This window comes from Marmota monax, unplaced genomic scaffold, assembly GCF_021218885.2.
Source record: "Marmota monax isolate L192 unplaced genomic scaffold, Marmota_monax_Labrador192_F-V1.1 WCK01_AAM20220418_F8-fsc00063, whole genome shotgun sequence".
NCBI classification, from domain to species: Eukaryota; Metazoa; Chordata; class Mammalia; order Rodentia; family Sciuridae; genus Marmota; species Marmota monax.
The window spans coordinates 9,650,775-9,677,191 of NW_026693726.1; the positions used below are offsets into that span (position 1 = coordinate 9,650,775).

Here is a 26,417-nt window from a genome sequence, read left to right on the forward strand (position 1 = left end):
CCTTCTCTGGACCCTGCATCCTTCTGTTCTCTTCTGGATTGGGTTACTTCCTAGGTATGCCATACCAGTGTGGAGACTTCCTCCCATGCTCTCCCAAATCAAACCACTGTTTCCCAAGTGATGTGCAAGCAAAGTTTTAATAGTAGGTTCTCAAACCAAACAAGTCCTGATTTTAGCATTTCCCAATTTCCACTTTGTAAATATTCCCATCACGGGAATATCAAATTCCCAACTTGACATTACTGACCAAAGACTTGGAAAGAAGTGCACATGATGACCTTCCCAGCCAGTTCCAGGGGGCTTCATCACACCAGGGATCAGAACCATTTTGATAGTAAAATTAATAAATTATTTTCATACTTTTTCTGAGTTAAAGTGACCTGGATATGATCCAATTTCATTTGGTGACTCTGGGTCATGTTTTTTCATATTGTCATTGGTGCTTATAATTATACATAATGGTGGGATTCATCTTTACCTATCATGCATGCACACGATATAACAATATAATTTGGCCCAATATTTCCCCCTTTTCTCCCCACCTCCCTCCCTCTGGTCTATTTCCTTTATTCTACTGTTCTCCTTTTGATTTTCATGAGATTTCCCCCACACCTTTCTTTTCCCTTTTCCTCTCTAGTTTCCATGTATGAAAGGAAACATACTTTATTATTAATAACATGCTTTAGAGTTGAAAAGTGGTGTCCCTAGAGATTGTGGCATTCAAGCAGGAAGTATTTATATTTACCAGTGAAATAAACCACTAAACAGCTTAAGATGATAATTAGATGGAGTAGTTAATAAAAATATGATGGTATTTTACTTTTGAAGGTTTTTTTTAACTATAGTTGTTAGTTTTTTTGTTTTTTGTTTTTTTTTAAATACAATGTTCAAATGTAGTTGTAGGTTTCCATGGTTGTTGCAGCTGACCTGTGTCTTATTCTTGGTAAGATCCCCTTCCTAAATTTGATAACCTTTTTTTTCCCACTCTTTTTTTTTTTCGACTCAATTCGAATTCAATTTTTTTTTAATTCTCAGAGAATAAATGTTAATAAATAGCATTTTGTTTTTGGTACCAGGGATTGAAAATGTGACTTCCCTTTCATGATGTATTGTCTCTTAAATATCATAAAAGGGAGCACTTTCCATGCATCCTCCAGTAGAAAGAGGAAAGGGTTTTCCTCTGAAAAGTTCACTTAAAAGGATTTGTGATGCACGACAGCTTTAAAATAGGGTAGCTGTTTCAGAATGAATTGCCTAAGGCTGCTCTTCAGGGTTGCTTTTTTTTCTCAGCCCATCAGTCCTGTTTGGACATAAAAAACAGTGCATATTTATATCATTGATGGTCCAATAAATAAAAGGAAGCTTCCTGGGAACTAATTAGAGTCAGAAGGAGATATGAGCAAGAGATTGAAAAATAGTGCTGCTACTGACATTGCTCTGATTATTTTGTGTTTTAGCATTTCCTTGCATTTTACAGATGCAAGAGATGGTGACAAATCATTTCACAATCAGAAAATACTCCTAAAATGAATGGGGACCTGGTGTGGTTGTCTTAGGCATTTGTTCTTTTCTCTTTTCCTCCACAACTTAAGCAAGGTAAATTCAGCTTACAGGGTGGAGGAAATTTCTTTATGTCCAAGGAAATTAAAGCTATTCAGGCATACACCTGTCGCAGAACTGGAAAAATACCAAGGGTGGCATTTTCATCTGAAAGCTGCAGTTTCTAGTGCCATCAGAATAGCTAATCAATCACTGGATCATTTTATTAGAGTTCCTACTTTATCAAAGGAAAGCTAGAAAAATGCCTCAAACATATAAGATTATGTTCAAGTATGCAAGTAGAATTGTAAAAAATTTAGACATAGAATATATGAACTACCATGTGTCTGTGATAATTGACATTGTTGGTATTCACGGCACTATCAGAAATTTGCCTATTTAATCATAAATGGTTTAAGTGTGTAGGTTGATGTACTGAAGAATTATTTTAAAATACAATTCTATATAATGCAAATATAATAAACTATGGTGTCTCTAAAATTGTTGTGGTCCATAATATTTATTTGGGTGTTCAGAAAGGATTTCACCTAATCTGAATTTTCATGTGTAGGTATAGAAACTTAGTAAAATGTACTTCCAAGGGAATATTTAACTCTGGTTTTATATCAGGGTCTTGAGCCAAGAGTAAGTAAATAACACGTTTTCAAAATGATGATTACTTTAGTCTAGTCATTATCATTATTGGAAATATAATAAAAGAAGAAGAAACCAAACAGGTTTGGTTAGTACATATTTAACAAAGGAAGGCAAAGTTAAGTAAGAGTTTTGTTTTGTTTTTAAAATGATACCAGCTGTCATATCATTATGGTTATTGCTCTAAGTATGTTATATTAAGTCAATTATTTCATTACAAACAATGATGAATTTAAGTCTTATTTTTCTGGATTTTCTATTGTAGAAAACTACTTAACGAGTATTTCTTAGTTCTCTAGATAGGTTCAAAATTTACATTTGGAGCCATAACATTCAAAGTTATCTCAGTATATTTCCTGAGAGAAGTTGCATAAAACAGTACATGAAATAGTTACTAAAATTCTAGCGACAAGGGTTGACTCAGTGTTGAGGCACTTGCCCAGTATGCATGAGGCCCTGAGTTTAATCCCAGCACTATAAAAATAATAATATTAATTAATTAAAATAACGTTAGTGATTATGATGCTTATAAGTGTTGAGATTGAAGATGCTGACCTCTCCAGCAGTGAAATAAGGATTGAGATGGTAACATGATGCTTGGATTAGCTACTCATGAACTCCCTTTGCTTTGTTGCAGCTCTCAGCATTAGAGAGACAAATCTTTGACTTCCTTGGCTTCCAGTGGGCACCTATTCTTGGAAATTTTCTACATATAATAGTGGTCATATTGGGTTTGTTTGGAACTATTCAGTACAGACCTCGATACATCATGGTGGTAAGTCTTATTGTTATCACTGCCTCTTCATATGAACGCTACATAATTTCTATAAGAAGATGAATGAAATAATTTTATAGAGGTCCCATCTAATAAAATGTATTTATGCTGTTCTAGCCCTCAAATATTCAATTCTGTTAAGAAATATTACTCGGTAGAACAGACAACATGATGAATGTTTTACAGTGAGAACAAAGCAATATGTCCTGAAGTTTGGGATGATCTAGTGTGACTCACTTAAAATAGAGTTTGGATAAAGTGGAAGGACTGGTTATGATCTCATTGTTATTATGAGATGTAAGGCATGTTAATTATTAATGTAGCAGTGTCATAAGGTGTCATTTATCTTCAATGACATCTGTCACTAGCCCTAGAAACCAATCCTGTTTAGCATAATTGTTTAATCACTGAAAACAATATAATTTTAATTAACTTAGGATATTTCAAATGCATGTACTGAAAAATTTAGTGCATGTTCCTCATATATTTCATAGTTTATTATTGAATTTTTCTCCAATTTTCAAGATGTATTGGAAGCACAAATCCATACTCCACACTATGCTGAACATGGGCGGCCCACACTCCATTACAGGTCAATTTCATGAAGTACATGCTGTTATTCACAATCTAGTGGTAGTTATTCAGCTTAAGTAGTTGTTTTTTCTATTAAAAGAAGACAGTATTGTTGGTTAGATGTATAAACAGGTGTTGGAAAATGATGAGTAATAATAATAAAAGTATTGAAAATAGGAATAATATAGTCTAATATAATCAATGAGCCTGAATGAATGTATAGAATTCACTAGAGTTCGTAAATAATTTCTGCAATGCAGTAATGTTGCCATACTTCAGGGGGAACATGACACAAATAAGCCACCTTTCAATTTTTACTAATCCAATTTGTTGGGAAAAAGGTTTGGTTTTTTTTTCTATAAATGTACTTGTTCTCTGTGTTGAATCTCAAAATTGGCTTTTTTTGATATCTTCCATCATATCAAAGAGGTGAAAATAACTATCCCACAGGCAGACTTGGCATTCAACATGGCCCCAAGAGTGTTGATATCACTCAATTTGCTGCAGGGCTAAACAATTTCTGTTTTACTTTGCTTCTCTTAAGAATAGCTTCTGCTGAGCCACTGTGTAATCTACTAGAAAGATGTTTTCTAGAGTCAGACTTAGAGCACCAGATGCTTTAATGTCATGCAGAATATCAAACTATTATTGGGTTCTAAATATGTTCTAGTTTGTTTCTATGAATACAGACACTTTTACCGCCCACTGACTTTTTACATTTTGTGTTGTTCATGTTCTGCTAAGGCCCCAAATGCCAGCTGACTATGAAACCAAGGGCTTCTATAGAATGAGGTTGCATGTACCTGTTAAAGATATTATCTAGTCCTGTTGTTTCTGCCCCCTGCATGTTAGCCCTGTGTACTCTTCACTTAACCATAGCCTAGCCTTCTTTTCTGTACACGTGGATTTCCTGCTTGTTCACAGTCTTTCCAGAGTCTTTTTTTCACTTACCTGATTCATGGCTTAAAAACCTTTCCTGATTCCAAAATCTAAGAATATTCTTGACTATTGCACTTTACCAAACTCATATCTCTGAAGGCTGTCCTCTCTCTCTCCCTCACTTCCTTCCTCCTTCCCTCCCTCCCTACTTACCTTTCTTCTTCGTACCTTTCTTCATTCATCCTTCCCTTTCTTCTTTGTTTTCTAACTTTGTTCTTTTTTCCCCCAATTATTTATTTGGTTATAAAAGATACTCCTTTAGTCTCTACTAGGTGTTTGGCATTGTGTGGGGTGTCTCGGATGCTGTTGAACATATACAGATTATTTGTGGCCTTCTTGGGTGCTCATTTTGCATTTTAGTGGAGGAGATCTGCAGAAATGTTGAAATATAACTATGACAAGCGATACAGAGAACCACATTGTGCCGGAGATGCCTAATGAGGAGTCTGATCATGGCAGGGTAACAGAGTAAGGTGTCCTGCAGAAGTGCTTGTGGTGCCAGTGAGTGTGAGTCCACAGAGAAGACGTTGAAGGGGGTTCTGGTGGAAAGCATCACTGAGTGTGAAGAAAGAGCTCAATACCTGTAGTTGCCACTCACTCATCAGACATTCATAGAGTACTGCGTTGAACTAAGTCTGGATAGCTAGCAAAGAATGCAAATTACAGTCCCTACTTTCAAGGAGTTCATTTTGAAGTGAATGAGGAAGAGAGATACAAAGTCTTGGACTCTATGGAGGTGTTGGAATGGCCTTGAATGTGGAATGAGAATAGCAATGAGGCAGAAGCCTGGGAAGTCTGTGAGCCAAGTGCAGAGCCCTGAAAAGGCCCAGAGGTTGTATTCTGTTTATGTCCCCTCTACTCTGACCCGACTCTCTCCCTCTTGCTCTCACAGCCTTGCGTGGTGTTCATGCCCCAGTTCTAGTAACACTCTTTCAGTCTCTCATGCACATGTCCTTACGTGTGCTTTCATGATTAAACATTCTCTGTTCCTTTGCCTCTGTGTCTTGAGCGTGTGTTATAATTTGTTGGCATTCAAGCCCTCTCTACCAGGCAAAGAGCTCACTGAGAACGTGAAATGTAATACGTGCTCCATATGTATTTATGTGTGAGGAGAAAGTCAGTTTTAGGACTTTCAGAATCCTCAAAGAAAAACATCTGCAAAGATAAGCAATTCATATTTTTGCTCCTCTGATTTTCTCTTTTAATGCATTATGTCAACTAAATCTCATTTTTATTGGCTGTTATCTAGACTCTCACCCAGGAAGGGAAGAGAAATAAAATATTGAGTTGGTGGGAAAGCCCTCCATGCCAAACATTTCATTTTATTTAATCTTCCCAAGTACCCTAAAAGGTCTGTCTGTATTAGCATCTCTGATTTTACAGATAAATAAAAATGTTAGAATGGTTTCCTTGCCCAGAGAACACAGTAGCAAAGGAGAAAGCTGAATGTCTATTGGCCTCCCTCATTTTATTATGAAGTTGTTTTAGCATAATCTGTGCTTTGCTTCTACCACCAGATCTCAGATGATATCTTGCCATTGTCAGCATAAGTTTTGACCTAGGAAATTCTTCTGCCCTGCTTCCTCAGTCAATTGTCAAATATTATTGCCTTTGTAGGCATCCATCTATACATTTTCTATTTGAGAAAAATACCTAAAGAATCAGTAATCAAAAATATGGAAAATATATCTGCAAGGGATTCTCTTTATGTGAAGACCATGTTGTTATTTGGGAAGGTGATTGCATTATATTTATTTTGTTTTAGCACATAATAGGCAGCTATTCTTGGGTAGTATTCATGAATACTTTGGTTTGATACTACTGGTAGCCTGGAATTAATTCTAGTATTTTTTTTAAAAAAAAAAAGACTGAAATTGAATGCGGCATATGTCACACTAACCAAGGTGTGTCTCGGGAGGCACCAATTTTTCAATAGCAAGTGAGAAGACACCTGGATCAGAAATCCACACTGACTTCACTTAGCAGGGAAAGAGCTTTTTGATTACGGATTTTTTTCCCCCAAATCACTTCTGCTAGTCTTCATATCGGCTGAAACAAATACCAATCATGCCAATTAAATTTCATCCCTTCAAACTAACAGTTTGATGGATCAGGTATGTCCTAAGTGCTCACCTAGAGATGAATGAAATATGATGTCTGTCACTGAAATAATTCAATGGAACTTACAGTGTAGATTTGCAAAAACATAGGTTGGAAGTTGCTGTCACTTCTGACAAAAATTGGGTTTGCCACACTTGAATTCAAAGAATTAGTTAGCACTGTGAAAAGAGTCTAGATAAAGGACAATGCAGAACAAGAACTGCGATGTCTATAGGCAAATTTCCAAACTCCTTAGATTGGAAACCAAAGCTTATTAAAATTGCCCCTTTGCTTACTATCCTGTACCTACTCTCCAAGGGCCTCCCTTATGCCAGGCATGCTGAAGGATTTGCTGTTTCCAAAGACCGCATGCTCTCTGCCTCTTCGGTTCACACATACTAAACCTTCTGCCTGGGATATTCTCCTTGCCCTCTTGGAAAACATTTAATAATTATTCAACTGAATTGTCACCCACTAAAAGCCTTACCTAAGCACCCCACTCAGGGCTGAGTGCCTTGTGCTCCCTACCTTGGCAGATCCTGATGACTCTCTACCCTGATCCCCCAACAGTTATCATTGTCTCCCTGCCAGTCTCACTGCATGCAGCAGTGGACTCCTGGAAGAAAGGACTGTGCCTACCCCTTGTTATATTCAAGATGTACTCCTGCACGTAGAGACTCTTTAAAATGCTTTATCCTTGACTGGACACATCATAAGTGAATTTAAGGTGATTAGGTTCAGTGACTTTAAAAATGCCCTAGACATAGATTTCTTAGAACATGATGGCAATTGTTCAGCAAGAGAAATCGGCCTCACTGCTTTGCTTATCTCAATTGAGGAATTACATGACAAAATAGTGTGTGCTGTCCTACCTGTCCCTACTATTAGCTGACTTACTCCTCAAGACCTAGTCTTCTGAGAAATATAACATCATGGGCTTTTGCCACTATAATCAAAGACATCAAAGACTGCTAGAAAAAGCCAACCAAATCACCAAATGAAAGAGCCATAAGTCCACTCCATGTACCCTCATTGCTGAAAAGGTGCAGTTTACTCTTTCTATATTTATTTTCAGAGCACAGAAATAACTTTGTCATATTTTTCTCCTTCACTTGGTATCCCCTGGGGATACCCCTAAGAGATACCAAGTTCAGTGAAGGTTTGAATACACCTTTTGTGTTTCTTTGATTAAAGACAGTATGAAGCTGTGAAACCATATTTGTCAACCATATGTTCTGTTGTAGAATCATTTGTTTCCTGTCTATGCCTATGCCAAGTATTTCAAAATTTGTCTCTGAATTCCAACAGAAGGGTCTGCCCTAGAATTATTTAAATTTTTATTATTTCATGGATGAGTTAATTTAATCAAGCTCACTAATTTAAAGGCAGATGAGTTAGCTAATTGATTTTACATTTTTTTTTTAGAAAAAAAGATTAACTTTGGAGTTAGATTTAATTCAAAGCTGACTTTAAAAATTAAAAAGCCAATACATTTATGAAGACCATAATTTAGTTCTTTGGACCTTTATGCAAAATTCATGTGCAATGAACAACAACTGACTTTGATTTGAATTGTTATATAACAAATCTTTTCTACCACATCATCATAAATCTCTTCCCTGAGCTTCTGCTCAATATGACAGTTGGGTGTTAAGTTTCAATTCAGTTCATCATGGATTTAAATCCCCTCCACAAACTGTTGGCTCTGAAGCCTTAGGATATTTATTTGTTTTCTTTTTTGCCACACATATTTCATTTGTAGAAATCTGATCACAGATCATTTTTTAAATGCTATAATGTATATGACTTGCTTACCATAGCCTAATATAGAGTAAGACTTGATGAATTATTAAACTGTTAATATGTCTTTTTTGTTCTTGGCCTTAGCTCTGCTTTCCTTGCCATTAAAAATGTATGGATAGTAGTTTCTCTTAATGTTCTTCTGAACATGAATACTAAACTAAATACTAAGGATATTACACTACTTTTTATTGTAACTCTAGCATATTGTGCGTAAATACTGTGACTGATTGATACACGTGTGAAAGAATGAATGACCAGATGGCCTTTCTGATCATTGGAAAATGAGGAAGCTCAGACCATAAAAATAACTCATGTTATAAACTAATTGCTCAATGAAAGAATAAAAGACTTCTAAAGTTCGTGTCAATTAAAAAGTACTGAAATATCCTCATAAAACTAGGAAGGAAATATTTAGGAAGCCACATAGAACATATGAACATTCTTTATTAATCTTCACAGCATTGTCAATGTGAGTTAGGAGTTAAAATATGTTTACTAAACATAACAAAAGTAGAAGAGAGAGCAAGAAACAGAGAGGCAGACTGACAGAGACAGAGATCATGCAGAGTTATTTGGAAAATTTAAGACTTTTATTTACCAAGTATACCTAATCTATCTGTGACTTGCAAAAAAAATAAATGAATATATCAACAAATTCCATGATGGAGTATTTGTCAAAAATGAAAAGTCTTATCTTTTAATTCTCATTTAAAATGAATTATTAATAAAATTACCCACCTCAAAAAGAAGACAGGGGTATTGCACATCTTAGGCCATGAGTTCCCCTAATATCTCTGCTAGGTAAATTCCTATGTGTGTATTTATATTGCTAGAGATCTCTTTTCCCTTATGTTTGTGATCAAACTGGTGTCACATGTGCATGTCAAAGTATATAGTTTATGTCTCATAACAATCCAAAATTCAATAATATATTCTTTGTCCTCAACAAACAATGCATTAGAAGAAACTACAATATCATTAAAAAGAAACCAAAGAACCCTTGGTGTTCATATGATGCATGCTACATAGATAGCAAAACACAAAATATCCTAGTCATTCTCCAAACATTACCACCTATAGGACTTAAAAGAATAAAATACATTTTTTATTAAGGCAATTGGTGAATTTTCCATTTGATGAAGTGCTGAATTTGGTTAAAGTTTAGCTTACAATTAACCTATAATCATTTTTCTAAGATTCTTTTTTAAAGAAAGCCTACCAGGTAAGGCTTAAGAATCTCAGCTTTGGAGCTAATCAGGTTTCACATGCCAACTCTTGACACCCAGTAGGGAATCAAATGATGACCTCTCTTCCTGGGTTTAGTGTGACGACTGAATGTAACAACCGATATAAAGTGCAGAGCACAGAATAGGAGCACAGAGAGCCCCAGAATAATAACCCTGATGTAGTTAAACATGTTGAGCTGACAGTTGGTATCTACTTAGCCTGGTAGTTTTATCTATCAAAGTTCAGAAACTGCACATGATAGCCTGTGAGTAGTCACTTCCGTCACTGAGTTTGTGCTATAATTTTTAAATAGATTTGTTTTATTGTGCCTTTGTTATAAATTTGCATTGGTTGATTTTCCTAATGCAATAATTGTGCATTTAGATTTGAGTTCTCATAATTAAGAATCATATGGATTTGTAATAATTTGGGTTCATGTCCTTGCTTTCTTACTTTAGTACGTTGTCTTGCTTTATTTGATATGCTTTTCTTAATTTTTATCATTGGCCTTTTTCTCATAACTTATTGGTCAGCTAAGTTCCAACACATTTATATTTATGTAGAATGCATCTGTCAGGACTAGATGCCATCCAATTAGCAAAAGCAGTAAAATTTGTTCTAGTTATTGTGACTTACAAAAAAATAAACATTAAGGATGCAGAGTAGCTGTTTTCAGGATTCATGGAATATTTTGTGGTTCAGAAAAGTGTGTTTCAATGCATGTTGCACATTTTAAAAAACTGTTCAGACTAATAATCTTTCTGAAAAGAAGATATTGCAGCATCAGCAATATCTGCAAATACTCAAAACTTCATAACATATTTTTACTTATGATAATTTTTAACATGTTTTTAACATAAATTCCCATTGCTTTTGAAGCTTCGACTCATTGTATAATTGCATTATCCTTTAAAAAAAAAGAAAGCAAAACACCCCCCCAAGGAAGTACAATGTGACCTCAAATATATCCAATTATAGAAGTACTCAACACATGAGATTATTATGCAAGTCTTTAAAAAATAATAAAGTCAGGTGTGGTCATGCATGCTTTCAGTGATTTAGGAGGCTAAGTCAGGAGGCTCTCAAGTTTGAGGCCAGCCTCAGCAACTTGGTGTAGCCCAGTCTTTAAAAACCTGTCTCAGAATAAAAAAATTTTAAAAGGCTCAGAGATTTAGCTCAGTAATAAGGTGCTACTGGGTTCAATCCGCAGTACCAAAAATAAATAAATAACAGAAATACATAAAATCTAAATTGTATTTTACAAATAATTAGATGTTTTGGATAAGATTTCTAAGAGGAACATGGCTATTTTATACCATCTAAAATTAAACATTCCATGACTCACAAAGTGATTTCAATATTCATTTTAATTTATGAAAAGCATGCAACTATTGTGGTCACCCATAAAAATTAATAATTTAATTAACATGCCCATTTAAAGAATTAAGAATTCTGAGACTTTTCTGGTAAAGTAAAATTAATAGGCAAAATATTTTAATTCTGTTCTATGGTATGAGTGTCCTCGGTTACCCAAATAGTTTTCTAAGTCAATTTTCTGATTTTCTATATTTGCATAAGAAACTGAGGGATGAAGTATATCCTAGGACCCTCTCCATTGATGAGACCTATCTACAGCTGTATAAGATTGACTCCTGCTCTGGGTGAAGGCATTTCCTAGTACATAACAGATTAATAAAACCATCTTATCAGTAAATCAGTTAATCAGGAAAGTTGGAATTTGTTGGAGGTAAATAAAAGATTTTCTCTAGTATGGAAAAACAGTGTTCATTGTCTTATTTTTAACCTCATTTAAATTGTTGTGTTTTAAAAAAATTCTATGATCATGTTTTTACTATATAATTATAGATGCACATGATCTATTCTTAATAAAATAATCCAATGAATAAAAGTATGTTAATTTGATCCATTTTCAAGCATGGTTTTCATCCAGGGTCATAAAAGCTCTAGGTTTTGACTAACATTTCTAAAAATGTATGAGTTTAATATTATAACTTAAGGACAACTTTGCATAATTGTGTTCTCTGGAAAAGATAATACTCAGAAAACAAATTGAGTGAGCACTTGAATTGAACGTGTACCTGCAAGCCAGCAAAGCACTTTAAAAATAAATCTAGGTTTATTGTCATCTACTGAAAGCCATAGAACTATTGGATTTTTAATTTCTAGATCTCAGGGGACTTTGTAGTGAGCACTCTTTTCTGAGTATTCCCTGCCTGTTTGTCTCCAGTGGACTAAAACTTACTGACATCTTTACTATTGATTTATTTAGTATACATGCCTTTCATCTCCATTTTTCTTCTCTTTCTCCCTCCCCCTTCTATCCAGTATACAGTGTGGACTGCCCTCTGGATCACCTGGAATGTGTTCATTATCTGCTTTTATTTGGAAGTAGGTGGCCTCTCTAAGGTGAGTGTATTATGCCTTGAAAGACTTTGAATAGAGTCCACTTATAAATAAATATTGTAACAACAAATTGCTATTTTATATTACAATTCGTGTGTGTGTGTGTGTGTGTGTGCGCGCGCACATGTGCACATGGGTGTGTGTGTATATGTTATAAATAAAGCATTGCAAATAAAATACCAATCGAAAATGTATTCGGGTGCCATTCAGGAAAGAATGATCCTAGGAGCATGCTAATAATGAAGGAACTTCAAAATAATTTCCTTATGGTTTTGTTCATTATGTTGAAGTGGTACTTGACTTCTTGAGCATCCTCTTGTCCTCATGTCCATTTTAAAAAGACATAATGTCACAGTGACCTCAGTCCCAAATGCTAAGTGAAAAGTGATTTTAAACTTTTTGTGTTTAAAGTGGGAGAGACTGACAAGGAATGAAGTCCTTTTACATGTAAGTGAACTATATGTTTGTTAACATAAAAACATTAGTGCAGTGACTCCTGTTTTGAAATCCTGATCAGACAGAGGTCAGTTGTCTTATTGCAGCATGACACATGTGCTATTTCTGTCCATCTAGAACTGTCAGAAGACTATATAATTTTTGTTGTGCCTCCAGCAAAGATGTCTTCTGATTGTCACACAAATGTGAAAGCAACATGTGTTAAATTTTTAGTTGTGGTTCTTAAAACTTATTAATAATGAGCACTATTTTCACTAGAGGAAAAAAAACAGCAGAATAATTTCAGAAAGTATGAGAATGAAATTCTTAATTTTTTAGGTATCTCATTATCAATTATGTTTGTGAAAATTTTTCTTAAGTCTTATGACAATTTCAGATTTTAAATAATATTACTGTCTCCTACTTGATTTTACAGCTTAGATCTTATAAAATTTATCTTGACCAGCACAGATCCTTTTAGAATTGTTAGACTCCACTGTAAGTCCATATGATAACCATGTTTGTTTGATTCAGATGAACAGCAAAAAAATCTAGAAGGATTTTCCCAGAATATCCAAAAGGGATTAATCTTTCTATACTCTAGTAACCTTAATTTAGAACTTGTCAATATTTTCTCACATTGGTAAACGTATTCAGAAACCAGAATGACATTTTTCAATCTGAGTTTCACAATTTTCACTATGTATGATATAGGTGCTAAAATCTACCTAAGATATTTGTGTTATTGACTGCATTTTATCACTAATTTCTAAGACAGAAAATCTTTCTTAAATATATGTCTGCCAGGGCTGGGGCTGAGGCTGTGGCTCAGTGATAGCACATTTACCTGGATGTGTGAGGCACTGGGTTCGATCCTCAGCACCACATATAAACAAAAAAATAAATAAAAGATCTATCAACAATGAAAAAAAAATTTTTAAATATGTCTGGGTATAATTTATAAATGCAGATTATTAAGTAATTATAAAATACAAATCTTATGAATAAGAATGATGAATAATAAATAGGAATAGCATGTCCAAACTCTAGCATTTCCTAACTTGTGATTTGAATGATCATTTTAAATTATGTTTTTCTTTTACTGGGTAAAAAATTATCTTCTATTTTCTTCCATATAAACTGAATTGGAATAAATTGGACCAGAGAAAATTTGTGCTGTAGGATTGGCATCATAGTGTGTTGAAAAACTAAATTTCAGATCCAAAGTCTTTAGTTCAAACTTGACTCTGGTGCTTATTGTGGGCCATCAGCCAATCACTTAACCCTGCTGAGTGCACATGCAGTAGCATACCAGGGCCAGCTTTGCTAGTAAAGAGAGTAGTGTGTGTTTGTAGACTGCTCAGGACTATTTCTGCACGTCATACCTGGTAACTCAGGTTGACTATGAAACAACTCTACAAAGTGATAAAAAGTAATCAATAGCACCAGTCATTTGTTCCATACAAATCTGGTTTCCCAACACTACACATGCTTATTTTTATTTGAACTGCTTTTCATAACTGCTTTTCTATCATCAATGTACACATTGAAAGGGATTTTTTTTCCTGATTTCTTTGGGTACAAGTTTAAGAAAAATGGGCATAGTAGTCCTAGTTACTCATTTTATTACTCCAATTATTACTCATTCAAATGTCATTCATCAGTTAACTAAGAATTTGTGGTCATTAAAATGACAGATGACTACAAGAAGAGCATCCTAAAGATTTTCTGTTGATCTCCTTCCTTAATATCGCCCTGGCTAGTTCAACCTCAACTGGAATCTCTAAGGGATCTAATCAAAAAAGTAGAGCAGGGTTAAGGACTCTTGACAAGAAATTTCTCGACCATGGGTACTTGTATGCATACCAACTTTCTAGAGTTCTCCATCTCCTGCCAGTTCATATGGCATTTCTTGTAATTGCTACTTGGACTGATTAACAGAAACTACCATATACCTTAATTTTTGCCCCTAACACATTATGGAGTAGTGAATACTTCTGCAAAAACTGAAAGTCAGAGTAGTTTCTATATCATGTCTGTGGATTTGGAGTTATTTCAGTGATAAACATGGCCTATACACAGTCAATTTATACTCCACAGGGCTCTTTGACTAACAGTTTGCATCTGTGGAATAAGAACAGTCCTGGATTTCCTGAAAGGCAGTGAGCGGTCCCACAGGCAGGTGATCATGGACACAGAGATCCTTGCAATGCTTAAATTCTAATGGTGCTGTTGTGCGCTTGTGTTTTAAAAAATGCCTCATTTTAATTTCTAATAAGATAAATATTGATGAATGTAATCTACATAAACAAAAGCTCTTTGGGATACTCATTAACTTTTAAAAGTAAAAAAAAACAAAAAGAGTACTGGGGCCCAAAAGCTTGATAGTCACTGCCCTAGAGTAACCCATATAAAAAATAAATAATGCAAACAGTGAGAGCATTGAGAAGCTTCAAAGCAGATGGTACAAACGAAAAACAAATAATAATATGGCAGATTAAATTCCAGCCATATCAAAAACCATACGAAGTGTAAATACACTAAAAACTCCAATTAAAGACAGAGATTAGAGCATTGGAGTTTAAAAAAAAAGTACCCAATGCTATTTATATGAAATATACTTAAAATATAAATATATACATATGTTGAAATTTAAAAAAATGAAAATAGATGTTTTTAATCACCAATTAGAAGAAATTCTCTGTGATCATAATAATATCAGAAATAACACACTCCAAAAATAAATAAATAAATAAATAAAGTAGACTTCAAGTCATAGGCTATTATTACAGAAAAAAAGAGATGGTTTATTATCATATCAGGGTCAGTGTATCAAATACACATAACAAGTCTACACCATACCAAATAACATAGTTTTAGAACACATGAAGCACAACTTAGTGATATTAAAGGTGGATATTGATGAATCCACAAACAGGTGGGGAGTGTAATACTCATTTTTTTTTTTACTTCTGATGGAGAAAAATATACACATGAGAGAATAAAAATAAAAGATCTGGACAATACTATAACCAACATTTCTAACTGACGTGTGTAGAACATTACATTCAAAACTACAAAATATGGGCTTTCTTCAAAGGCACAGGGAACAATGATCAAAATTACATTTTAGCTCATAAGAAGTCTCAATAGGTGTTCGTTGGCTGAAACAATGCATACAGTGGTTCTCCTGTCGCAAAGACAACAGTAATATGAAAAATGCAGTATTAAGGTCTGTAGGTAATTTTTAAGTATTTGGAAAGTAGGTTGGCAATTCTAAAAATCCACAAATGAAAGGTGAAATTATGGAAAATTAAAAAAAAATATTTTGAAGGGCATAATAAAGAAAACACAGCAAATATTTACAGGCAACTCAAAAGCAGTATTTAATTGATATTAGAACAGAAGGAAAATTGAAAATCAATGATATAAGAAAAAGAAGAGAAATTTAACTATGTCTGTGATCTCATAGCTGGTTGTTTGAAGAGACTAATAAAATGACAATCTATTAGTAGGATGATCAAGAAAAAAGAAGAAATAATACTACTTACCAAGATCAGTATAGACAGAAGATACACCTACAGATTCTGTAGAAATTTAAAGACTAAAATGAAAAAAAAAATTGAATAGTTCTATTTCAATGAGCTTGAAAAATGATATTAACAAACTTATGGACAGAATAACTTATCAAAACTAACACATCCAGAAATAGAAAATATGGATAACTATAAATTTATAATTAGAAAACCTTCCCACAAAGAAAACCTCAAGCCCAGATGGTTTTAATGATGAATGTATCAAACATAAGAAAGAAATAATGTTAATCTTATCCAAACTCGTACAGAAAATAGAGGATGAAGAAAGATTTCCCATGTAATTTTATGATCTAACATAATCCTGATACTAGATATTTGTCAAAAATTAAGTTGACACCAAAGTCCTAGCCATCTTTGGTCCTCTTCCCAGGAAATTTGTCATTAGCCATTCTGCCGAGACGGCCTCCAAGTGTCTGATGATGTTTGTCAACACTTGTTTACCTCTTGCTAAGGTGAAATTCTTGCTCCTTTATAAGGAAAATAAAAATCAGCTCTATCCTGTGATAGAGCCCTCACCAATCCAGGCCATGTGCAGGGATCTTTGCTGTTAAAGGCTCATTCAAATGTGTTCCTTAAAAATAAGCTGTGTGCCCTGCAGATGAAAAATGCCACTGCCTCCAAGGGCAGTAGCATCTGTAACTAGATTGCCTTTAAAGACTGCTTTTATTAGTGATATTTTGAAGTGATAGCTACTATTAACGCTTAATTTTTTTTTTCAATTAGAAAGAGACAAAGACTTGAGGTGGGCTTTCTCTCTTCTTCTCCTTCTCCTTCTCCTTCTCCTTCTTCTTCTCCTTCTCCTTCTTCTTCTTCTTCTTCTCTCCCTCTCTTCCTTTCTCTTTCCTTCTTGTTGTCCCCAAGGAAATGGATTCTTCGGTGTAACACTTCTTTTTCTCATTATAATGTAGAACTAGACATATTATCAAAAAAAAAAAAAGTTACAGATACTAGAAAGGCAAGAACAAACATCACTTTCACTCTAACCATTCAAAGATTATTCACATTAATATTTTAATATTCTGGCTTAACTTTCTTTATTCTATACAAGTTACACTGCCTTGATTTGTCTCCTCTTTTTTGTAATATTATTGATATTATAAAAAATTTATATAGTAACCTTTTTAAAAAAATTGAACTTAAAGATATTTCCATGTTTTTACTAAACTCTTGGCTATTGCTTTAAATTTTTGCACAATTTTACATCAAGTGGACATAGATTTTGTGTGAGAGATCCTTCTTATTATGATATCTCTGATTAAATTCTCTAAATTTCTTCCCCAAGGAGTGTTGTATTAGCTGTAAAAATATGAGTACACACAGTGTCATCAGCACACATTAATCTCTTTTCCCATTTTTGGAAGGTAGGGGCTCATTTTATACTTAAAAGATTTTATTTATCTATTTTTAATTAAGTAAGCACTTACCAAGGTGCTCAATAATCTACTTTTTTGCCCTTTTTAACAAATAGTTAACATCTTTTTGCATTTTATGTTATACAACAATGTTTTGGTCTTTAATCCTCCTGGAACTTAATTTCCTGGATTGCACAAGGTAATGATATAAAAAGATACTTTTATAATTGACCAATACCAGTAGTTGAGCAGAGATACAAAGAATATTTACTTAGTAGACTTCTAATGATTTATAATGCTTTATCATAATGCAATATATTCTCATAGAATCTGTTTCTATAATATTAACATTTTTGTTAAAATACTATTTTATTCATATTAGTTTCATGTGATTTATTTATATGGGAATCTTCTACCACCAATACAGTCTTCCCAATTCTATATGACTTGACCTCATAACATTGTATTTTTCAGATGAGATTTCAAATAAATATGTTTCAAATATGTATGCCTATGCCCCATCTTAGTTTACTTTTATCTTACATTGAACTTTAATTTATGAAAGATTAAAAAAATTGTAGTAGAGAATTTAGGGACAAAGTTTTAAAGAACAGATTCAGTTTCTGGTAGTAGTTCATAGAGGATGAAAACTAAAAGAGAGTCACGAATAATAATTACACTTTGCTTAAAAAAATCAGATGCCTTATAAACTAGTAATCACAGATTGAGTCAGTTGCAGTTAACAGGCATGGTCTCTATCCTACTCATGTATTAGAGACTCCTGGAAACAGAGCTCAGAGAACCAAGAGGCTAGAGAACTGGATTTGGGAATAGCCAGGGGCTAGGTAAGCCCAGGAGGCCCAGGGGCAGTGACAGTCTAATCTAAAAGCTTCTCTTAGATGGAAAGGGGATCCAGCTGTTGTTCATCTCCCACAGTTTAAATTACTAAGGTGTGATGGGGGAGGATATGATTGTTCCACCTGGATCCACCATCTGCTACTTTGCCAGGGCAGGATAGGATCTGAGATTAGAGATCTAACTGATTCTGCCATCTGGGGAAAAGGTAATTCCCATAAAGGAAGTTTGGGCGGTCTCATGAAAGAGATACAACAGTGGCAGTCAGGAGCACTGCCTCTCCATTCTTATTAATTTTATAGTGTACATTCCTGTGGGCATGAGTGATTAAACCCCTATCAAGAGGACCTGGATCACAAATTCCAAGTTTCTCCTTGTTTTTATCTCACTTGCCATCCAGGCTTGCCGCAGGCATTTGTCACTGTGACCTTGAGCACCCTGGTTTACCCCACATCTTCTCACACTCGAGGAGGAAATGAATACCTTATATTTAAAGAATCTGGAATTGTTGTGTAGGCAATGATAACAGTGGGTAAGGAACTGAAAATGTCAGCACTTGTACAATCTTTTAGAGCCTCAGTTTCCTTTTCTATATAATAAGGAAACCCACAGCACTGTTATTGAGTCATGGAAAGAATTAAATAAGACATTGCACATACAAGGCTTACAAAGGATCTTGGTGTACTGTGAGGTTTCAGTAAATGGTGGCTCTTTTTATTGCCATTAACATCATCATCTTTATTATTATTGGGGAAATTAACAGACATCATGATCTCCATCCTGAAAACTTTGGGGACCTACATTTATTACTATGTAAGAGCTGTAAAAAGGAAAAAAAATGTAGGACTATGTGACTTGTTTAAAAAAATATGAAATGGTCCCTTGTGATAGGACCTCAGATCAGCATATTAACTTCACAGCTGTAATGCTATTAATTAAATCCTTTCCTTCAACATGTAAATAGGTTTTTGATATACATCTGCAGGCAGATTCTCCTAGTGCCCTTACTGTTCCCTTTAGGAGTACTTTAACCATCTTTGAAAGTCTCTGAGGCTGTTTTTCATGCCACATTTAAGATCACCAAGGGCATAATTAATAAGTTATTGCTGCTTTTGGGAAGTTACAAGACTTGAAGTCATTTTTTCCTCCCTAGGAATACATTCAGAATGTGAAAATGAAGACTCATCTCATTTGCTGCATTTAATAATACTGGAAAAAAAAGTTATGTTGAGAATTCAAGTTGTGCTTTTTAATTACAAAGAAACAGGATGTCGTTTTCCTGGTATCTTTTTGATGACTCCAAATTTTAGAAACTACAGGTTAATATTTCTTCTAATTGATTTGTCTTGAAAGATGTGTGGAACTTGCATATTAGTCATCTTAGGGAATTTTGAATATGTAATATTTTCATAGAAATCTGAGCGTATATGACTGTATGATCATAAATTAGACATAAAAATGAATGTAAGACATTCTGTGAAGATTTATCTTATATTAATCATAAACTTTGATCAAGGATCTAAAAACTTATAGGCAGGGAACAGAAGAGGAAGACGAACTAATTTGTGATTTCCTACACTGTACAGGTACTGTCTATTGACTTACTGTATTTTATCCTTACCTCTAAGGTGGATATGATTATCTTTATTTTATAGAAGAGGAACATCAGCTGGGAAAGGCTAACTTGCTCAAGGCACATAAGCAGTAATGAAGGTGTCAATCTTCATGGTTCCATTACACCACATGGTTTTCCACACAAAAAGAAAACCCACTTGTATCTGTTTCTCTGTGTGCTATCTTAATGACTCTACTTTCTGACATGTGGGTATTTCAGTTCTTAAAGAAATCTAAACTATTTCCCCAAAAGGCAATAATAGCACCTCCTGGGCCTCTTTTGACTTAAATTGACACCATTGTTCATGAGGGTTCTCTTCTTTTGTGAAAATTATCCCTTGAATAGTTCGCCTGGGCAGTTGGGAAGCATCAATGGAATAATTTTTCTTGTTCAAGGCTCATTATTACCACCTACCCCGAATTGTTCCTCTGTGCTTACTGGGAAAGTTCTCTTTCTTAATCAAAATTCATTTTCCTTCAAGATCGGATTCTTTCATCTTCTTTGGCAGACAGACACATTCAAGCAGGAAATTTTTACACATTCAATGCAGAGATCCACATAGCACCAGCCGCATAGGAAACAGCACCCTCAACCCATTTCATTCGCTTAGTTTTTGAATATTTTTTGTCTCATCGAGGTCCTTTTCTGATGGTAGTTTCAAACTAAATCAATGATGTATCTTTCCTTTTAAACAAATACAATGTACTTATTCTACTAATATGCTTGGAAGTTACATTTAACTTTTATTTTGATGATATCTTTCCTATATGGACAGGAATCTAAAATGTGAACTTTATAGGGAACTAGAGGTGGGATATAAAAATGTCCGTATTCAAGAACAATATAGAAGCAACACGGAAATTCCATCCTAGAATGCGAGCAAAATTATGCGTAGTGGGACTACAAGAATCACATCTTTTTACTGCATCATAAGGTAAATGGGATATCTATGTCAATAAACACTGTGGGAAAACATATACTCAGTTCACAAAAAAACAAAATATTTCAAGTTCTAGATTTGTTACAGGGCAGAAAACTGCTGTAAAGTTAAGGCAGCTGCAGAGGCTCCCTCTACCCTGACTCTTGTGATCACACCAGAAAGATTTCAGATTTCCGAGTAGCCGGTGTGACTTCATTAGAAAGGATAGGAAAAGGAAAAAGAAGACATTCTCAAAGCAGAGAATGGGCCCTCTCAGAGAAATCTGGCAGTTTTATTAGGGGTTCCAGAGAAGTTTCCAGAGTCCCTCCCAGGGCTACCTTTTAACTTTTGACTGACAGCATAGGAATTTCATGGACTACCCCAGGAGAAGATATTATGGTGCTCATAGAGTTGTTTTTAAGGAAATTGAGTCCCCTGGCTTTTGTTTTAATCTCCTGCCCCCTTAATCATTTATTACCTTTTGAATAGCCCAGAGCCAGGTTGCTTTTTGAGGGTCTTGAAGTTTTGGTTGCCAGGGTGATTGGGGGTTGTAACATAGTTTTGGTGATAAGGGAAGGTCCAGGACACCTGTTAGGGTATGAATTGATCTTGAAACAATAGTTTTTCTTAAGGGATGCAATTAATTATGACTGGGAGAGGTTTTGACATGTCAAGCCCCCATCTTCCAGATGCTTGATTGTCAGATAAGTCTCCCTGTGGCTTTCGGTCACCATTCATTGTTCTTTTCCTGGTCACCCATTCACAGCTTACTAGATACTTAACAGACTTATATATTAGTGGGTATGTATATACTGCTCTTAAAAAGTGTTATTGTCTATAATATCAACTCAACTGGAGAAGATGGAGTGGCTGTATCTTTCCAATTATTAAGGATATGTTAAGGATAAATTTTCACAATCTACTTTCAAGGCAATAAATCTAAATGACACCCAAAGCTTGAAAATGTTTATTTCTGTGTTTGGTCTTTATACAGTTCTTGTCTAAAATGAAACAATGATGTTATTTTTTTTTTAAAAAAAGGAAGGCAACATAAATATAGTTATATGTTTCTTATTCCAGTGAATTTAAGCTATACCTTTTTCCTTTGACATGGGTCTAAGTGAATGTAACTTCTGAAAATAAAGTCCTCATTGTACTTTGTATGTATGGTCAGATAAGTGACTTTCCCTGTATCTTTTCCTTAATAAGGAAAATTATAAATAAGGTCGAATTTAAGTGTTTTACTTCTCATAAATATATCAAATGCAAACACTTTGAAAATATTTTGTCTAAAAAAGTCAATTTGTATCATATTACAGTCCAATGATACAGAAATTGCAATCTAAACTACTAATTGCTGCAATCATGAGTACTAGTACAAGTTTTTAATAGAAATTTTCATTATAATCTTACACCCTTCAGTAGGGATTCAGAGTTTCTCATTCAAACTAGCAGATGACTATATCAAGAGTAACTGTATCTTTTTTATATGAGAAGAGTCACTGTGTTGAACAAGGCCTATGCAAATATAATTGTATAACTACCCAGAGATGCATTGACTCTGTTTATTTTATTGTTTCTTCTAATGAAAATATGGCTAATAACAAATTTTAAAAAAGATAAACATTTTACCTGTCTAACCAGGTTGTTGTCTCATCTGATTGCATTATAATCGTGAGATGGTTTTATTTCTTTGAATAAATAAATTATCTCTCACCTTCTGTCAAACCCTCCTCCCATTCCTTAATACATTGCCATAGATTTATAACAGTGTTGATTATGAAGAATTAGTCTCATCTGATACAAATCTGTTCTTTTTCCCTCCTCACCTTAAGCCAATCAATTTACATTAGATACACTTGGTTTTTTTACATACCTTTTTCTCCCTGATCAGATTTCACTTTGGGAGAAAAGGTAGGAAGCAGACATCATTTTACAGAGCACTTACTGATGATGATAGATGCAAGAGATATTCACCTCACGCTGGCCTAGGATTCTTCCAGCTACCATAGTGTCATCTGCTGATGAATTTTTAAGTATGGCAAATCTCCCACTAACCTCAATAAACCAATATTTATTTCTAAAAATTCTATAATTATTCCCATACATGAAGGTTTATTAAGCCACTTTTTATAAAACAGTAAGCCATTCTGAATAGACCATGACTATTACTGAATTTCCATGTAAGCATTAGTAGCAAGAAAATTTTGGTGCTGGAAAGAAGCCATACTTTTAAAGTTTATATGCAAATGATTTGTTGTGTTTTTTAAAGACAATTTAAACCTGCTGCCACAGAGTTTGTGATGCAGTCAATTGAACTAGGACCATTTTAGAAGAACAATGGATAGAACAAATAGAACACTTGTAAATGCCATTAAGATTTTGGATTTTCTTGTTGTGATGTTAATTAGTTTGTTTTGAAGACACAATCCCTTTGTTGTGAAACATCAATTAAGAATACAATCTTGGTGATGGAATTTCAAGTGACATTTGCAGTGGCTCACAAGATTACAAAAGAGAGCCTGATACACATGTTTGGTTGCAGTTATTTAATTTTCTAAGCCAGAGTAGCAGTGCACACCACTGGATAGCCTTAAAAAAGAAAATCATACCACACAGTCAAATTCTGATTGAAGTACCAGAGGGCCCTGAAGTACCAGAGGAGACTAACATAACAGTTGCTCAACACTACTCCAAATCTATGACAGAAGCAAAACACAAGTGATTTTTAATGATTTGTATCGGATCTTCCTATGCAGCCTGTGTGGAGGGGGGATCCAGATAATAATAGCTACATTTTTTTAATTAAAAAAATATTTTTAGTTGTTGGACCTTTCTTTGTATTTACTTATACAGAGTGCTGAGAATCACACATGCTAGGTAAGCACTCTACCACTGAGCTACAACCCCTGCCGGCAATAACCACATCTTAACAAAGGAGTTTTTGTACAGAGAAAGTGTATGAACTTTGAGGGAATAAAAGATTATTGGTCCAAGGCTTCAGACTGAACTTGAACAGTGTCTTGAACACAGATAGAGCTAGAAAAATCTGAGCATCTGATTTATGAGTTCCCTGGTTACAGCAGCCACTGGAAATTTGATGTTGGGCGACAAGCTATCTTACACGAAAGCCCTGGTTCTCCAGCTTAGAAAGGACAAGTTTGAGAATGGAAGTGAGCAGGAGGATGAGAAGATCAAGCCAAATGCATAGGGAGATAGATGGAACATGATTGACCACAAGATTAATGTCAAAGATGAGAAATATCAAAAGACTTAACACCAAAAAAAAAAAAAATCAAAAAATGAAACTGAACACTTCACAGAAGAAATACAATCTGTCAACAAATACATGAAAAAGTGTTCAATATCTCTATCAGTTAGATAAATAAAAATTAAAACTACACTGAGATTCCATCTCATTACAGTAAGAATGGCAATTATCAAGACTACAAGTACCAACAAATGTTGGCGAGGATGTAGGGGAAAATGTTCACTTATTTATTGATGGTGGGACTTCAAATTGGTGCAACCGCTCTGGAAAGCAGTAATGGAGACTTCTCAGAAAACCTGGAATGTCACCACCATTTGACCCAGTTATCCCACTCCATGGTTTTGACCCAAATGTCTTAAAATCAGCATACTACAGTGACGCAGCAACTTCAATGTTTATAGCAGCTCAATTCACAATAGCCAAACTATAGAACCAACTCTGGTGCCCTTCAGTAGAGAAATGGATTTAAAAAAAAAAAACAACTACGTGTGTGTGTGTGTGTGTGTGTGTGTGTATATATATATATATATATATATATATATATATATATATATACATACATACACAATGTAATATTACTCAGCCATAAAGGAAAATAAAATTATAGCATTTGCCAGTAAATGGATGGAACTGAAGACTATCAAGCTAAGTGAGATAAACCAATCAATTCCCCCAAAAAACAAAGGCCAAATGAATGTTCTGTCTGCTATGCAGATGCTAACACACAATAAGGGAGAATTTTATTGGATTAGACAAAGGGGAATGAAGGGAAGGGAGGGGAGATGGGAATAGGAAAGACAGTAGAATGAATTGGACATAACTTTCCTACGTTCATATAGTAATATACCACCAGTGTAAATCCACATCACGTTCAACTGAATAAATGAAATCCTAATTAGAATAAGTTACACTCTCTGTATGTGTAATATGTCAAAGTACAATTTCCTGTTATGTGTAGCTAAAAAGAACAAATAAAAATTTCTCATAGTAAAAAAAAGGTGAAAAATGTAAAGGGAGATATGTTTTGATTTCTCCTGATGCAAGTGGTACTAACACAACACAACGACAATTCATAAATCTTTGTAGTGAGGGCATCATGAACCTGCCAAGGAAAAAGGACCTGGAATCTTGAGAGATTCCAGCCCTCTACCTCCTTAAGACTGAGAGAAGAAAAGAGAGAAGTGCCTAGTGTGAAGATTGCCCAAAAGATGTGGCAGAACTGGCAAGTCTAAGTATAAGCCACTGAATGGTAGCATCGGAATGAAGAATTAAAAGAGAGAAGGCAGAAAAGCATCTTAGGTATGATAGGGATGAGCTAAAGTCTCTTAGACTTATCTGCATTGGCTCACTTTCATCTGTTTTGTGACTTAGCAATAACAAAAGTACAGAAGCACTATAGCACTTATGTGTAGAGCAATTTTCAGCATGTGTGCATGTTAAAATCTGTACAACTGTCCCACAACTGCATACATATCCAAAGGAAACGAAATTGATATGTCAAAGAGGAACCAGCACGACCATGTTCATTGTAGCTCTCTGGAGTTAACTGAAATGCCAATCAGTAAATGAATGGATAAAGAAAATGTGGCATCTATACAATATAATAGTCTGCCATAAAAGGAATGAAATCCTGTCATCGGTAGCAATATGGATGGAATTAGAGGAACATAAGTGAAATAAGCCAGACACAAAAAGATGTATATGGAGGCTAAAATAAGTTTATTTTATGGAAGTAGTATAGGATAGTAGTCTCTGTAGGCTGGGAAGGGTGAGGGAGAGAAGAGAAAGAGGGAGTAGGAGAAATTGTACCAAAATACAGTTAGGTAGGAAGAAATTGTTCTAGCACTCTATAGCACAGTAGGGTGACTATAGTTCATAATAATTTGTTGTATATGTTATAAAGAACTAGAAGAAAGGTTTTTGACTATTCCCAATACAAAGAAATAACAAAGTTTAAGGAGATAGAAATGCTAATTACCTGGGTTTGATCATTAACATTGTATTCATGCATCAAATTATCACACTGCGCTCTATAAATACGTATAATTTTTTTTGTACTAGAGATTGAACATGGGGGCACTTAACCACTGAGCCACATCTCCAGCCCAATTTTTTTTTTTATTTTTTTAAGACAGGGTCATGTCAAGTTGTTTAGAGCCTCACTAATTTGCTGAGGCTGGCTTTGAATTTATGATCCTCCTGCTTCATCCTCCCAAGCTGCTGGAATTACAGGGGTGTACCACAGTGCCCAGATAGATATGTATCATTTTTAAAATATCAACATGTTGAAACATCTAGCTCTGTCTGCTCCCTAAAAATTTGGCTTTTGTCTGGGAAATT

General features: G+C 34.6%; 1 protein-coding gene across 2 annotated transcripts in view; it reads left to right on the plus strand.

Moving 5' to 3' along the window:
* Positions 1–26,417, plus strand: part of Nkain3 (sodium/potassium transporting ATPase interacting 3) — a 619,944-nt gene that overhangs the window by 306,854 nt on the left and 286,673 nt on the right. For both annotated transcript variants that reach the window (XM_058584434.1, XM_058584433.1), the window contains exons 2-3: positions 2,831–2,968; positions 11,957–12,037. In XM_058584434.1, coding sequence (XP_058440417.1) covers positions 2,831–2,968; positions 11,957–12,037 — 219 coding nt within the window. The remainder of the gene's footprint in view (positions 1–2,830; positions 2,969–11,956; positions 12,038–26,417) is intronic.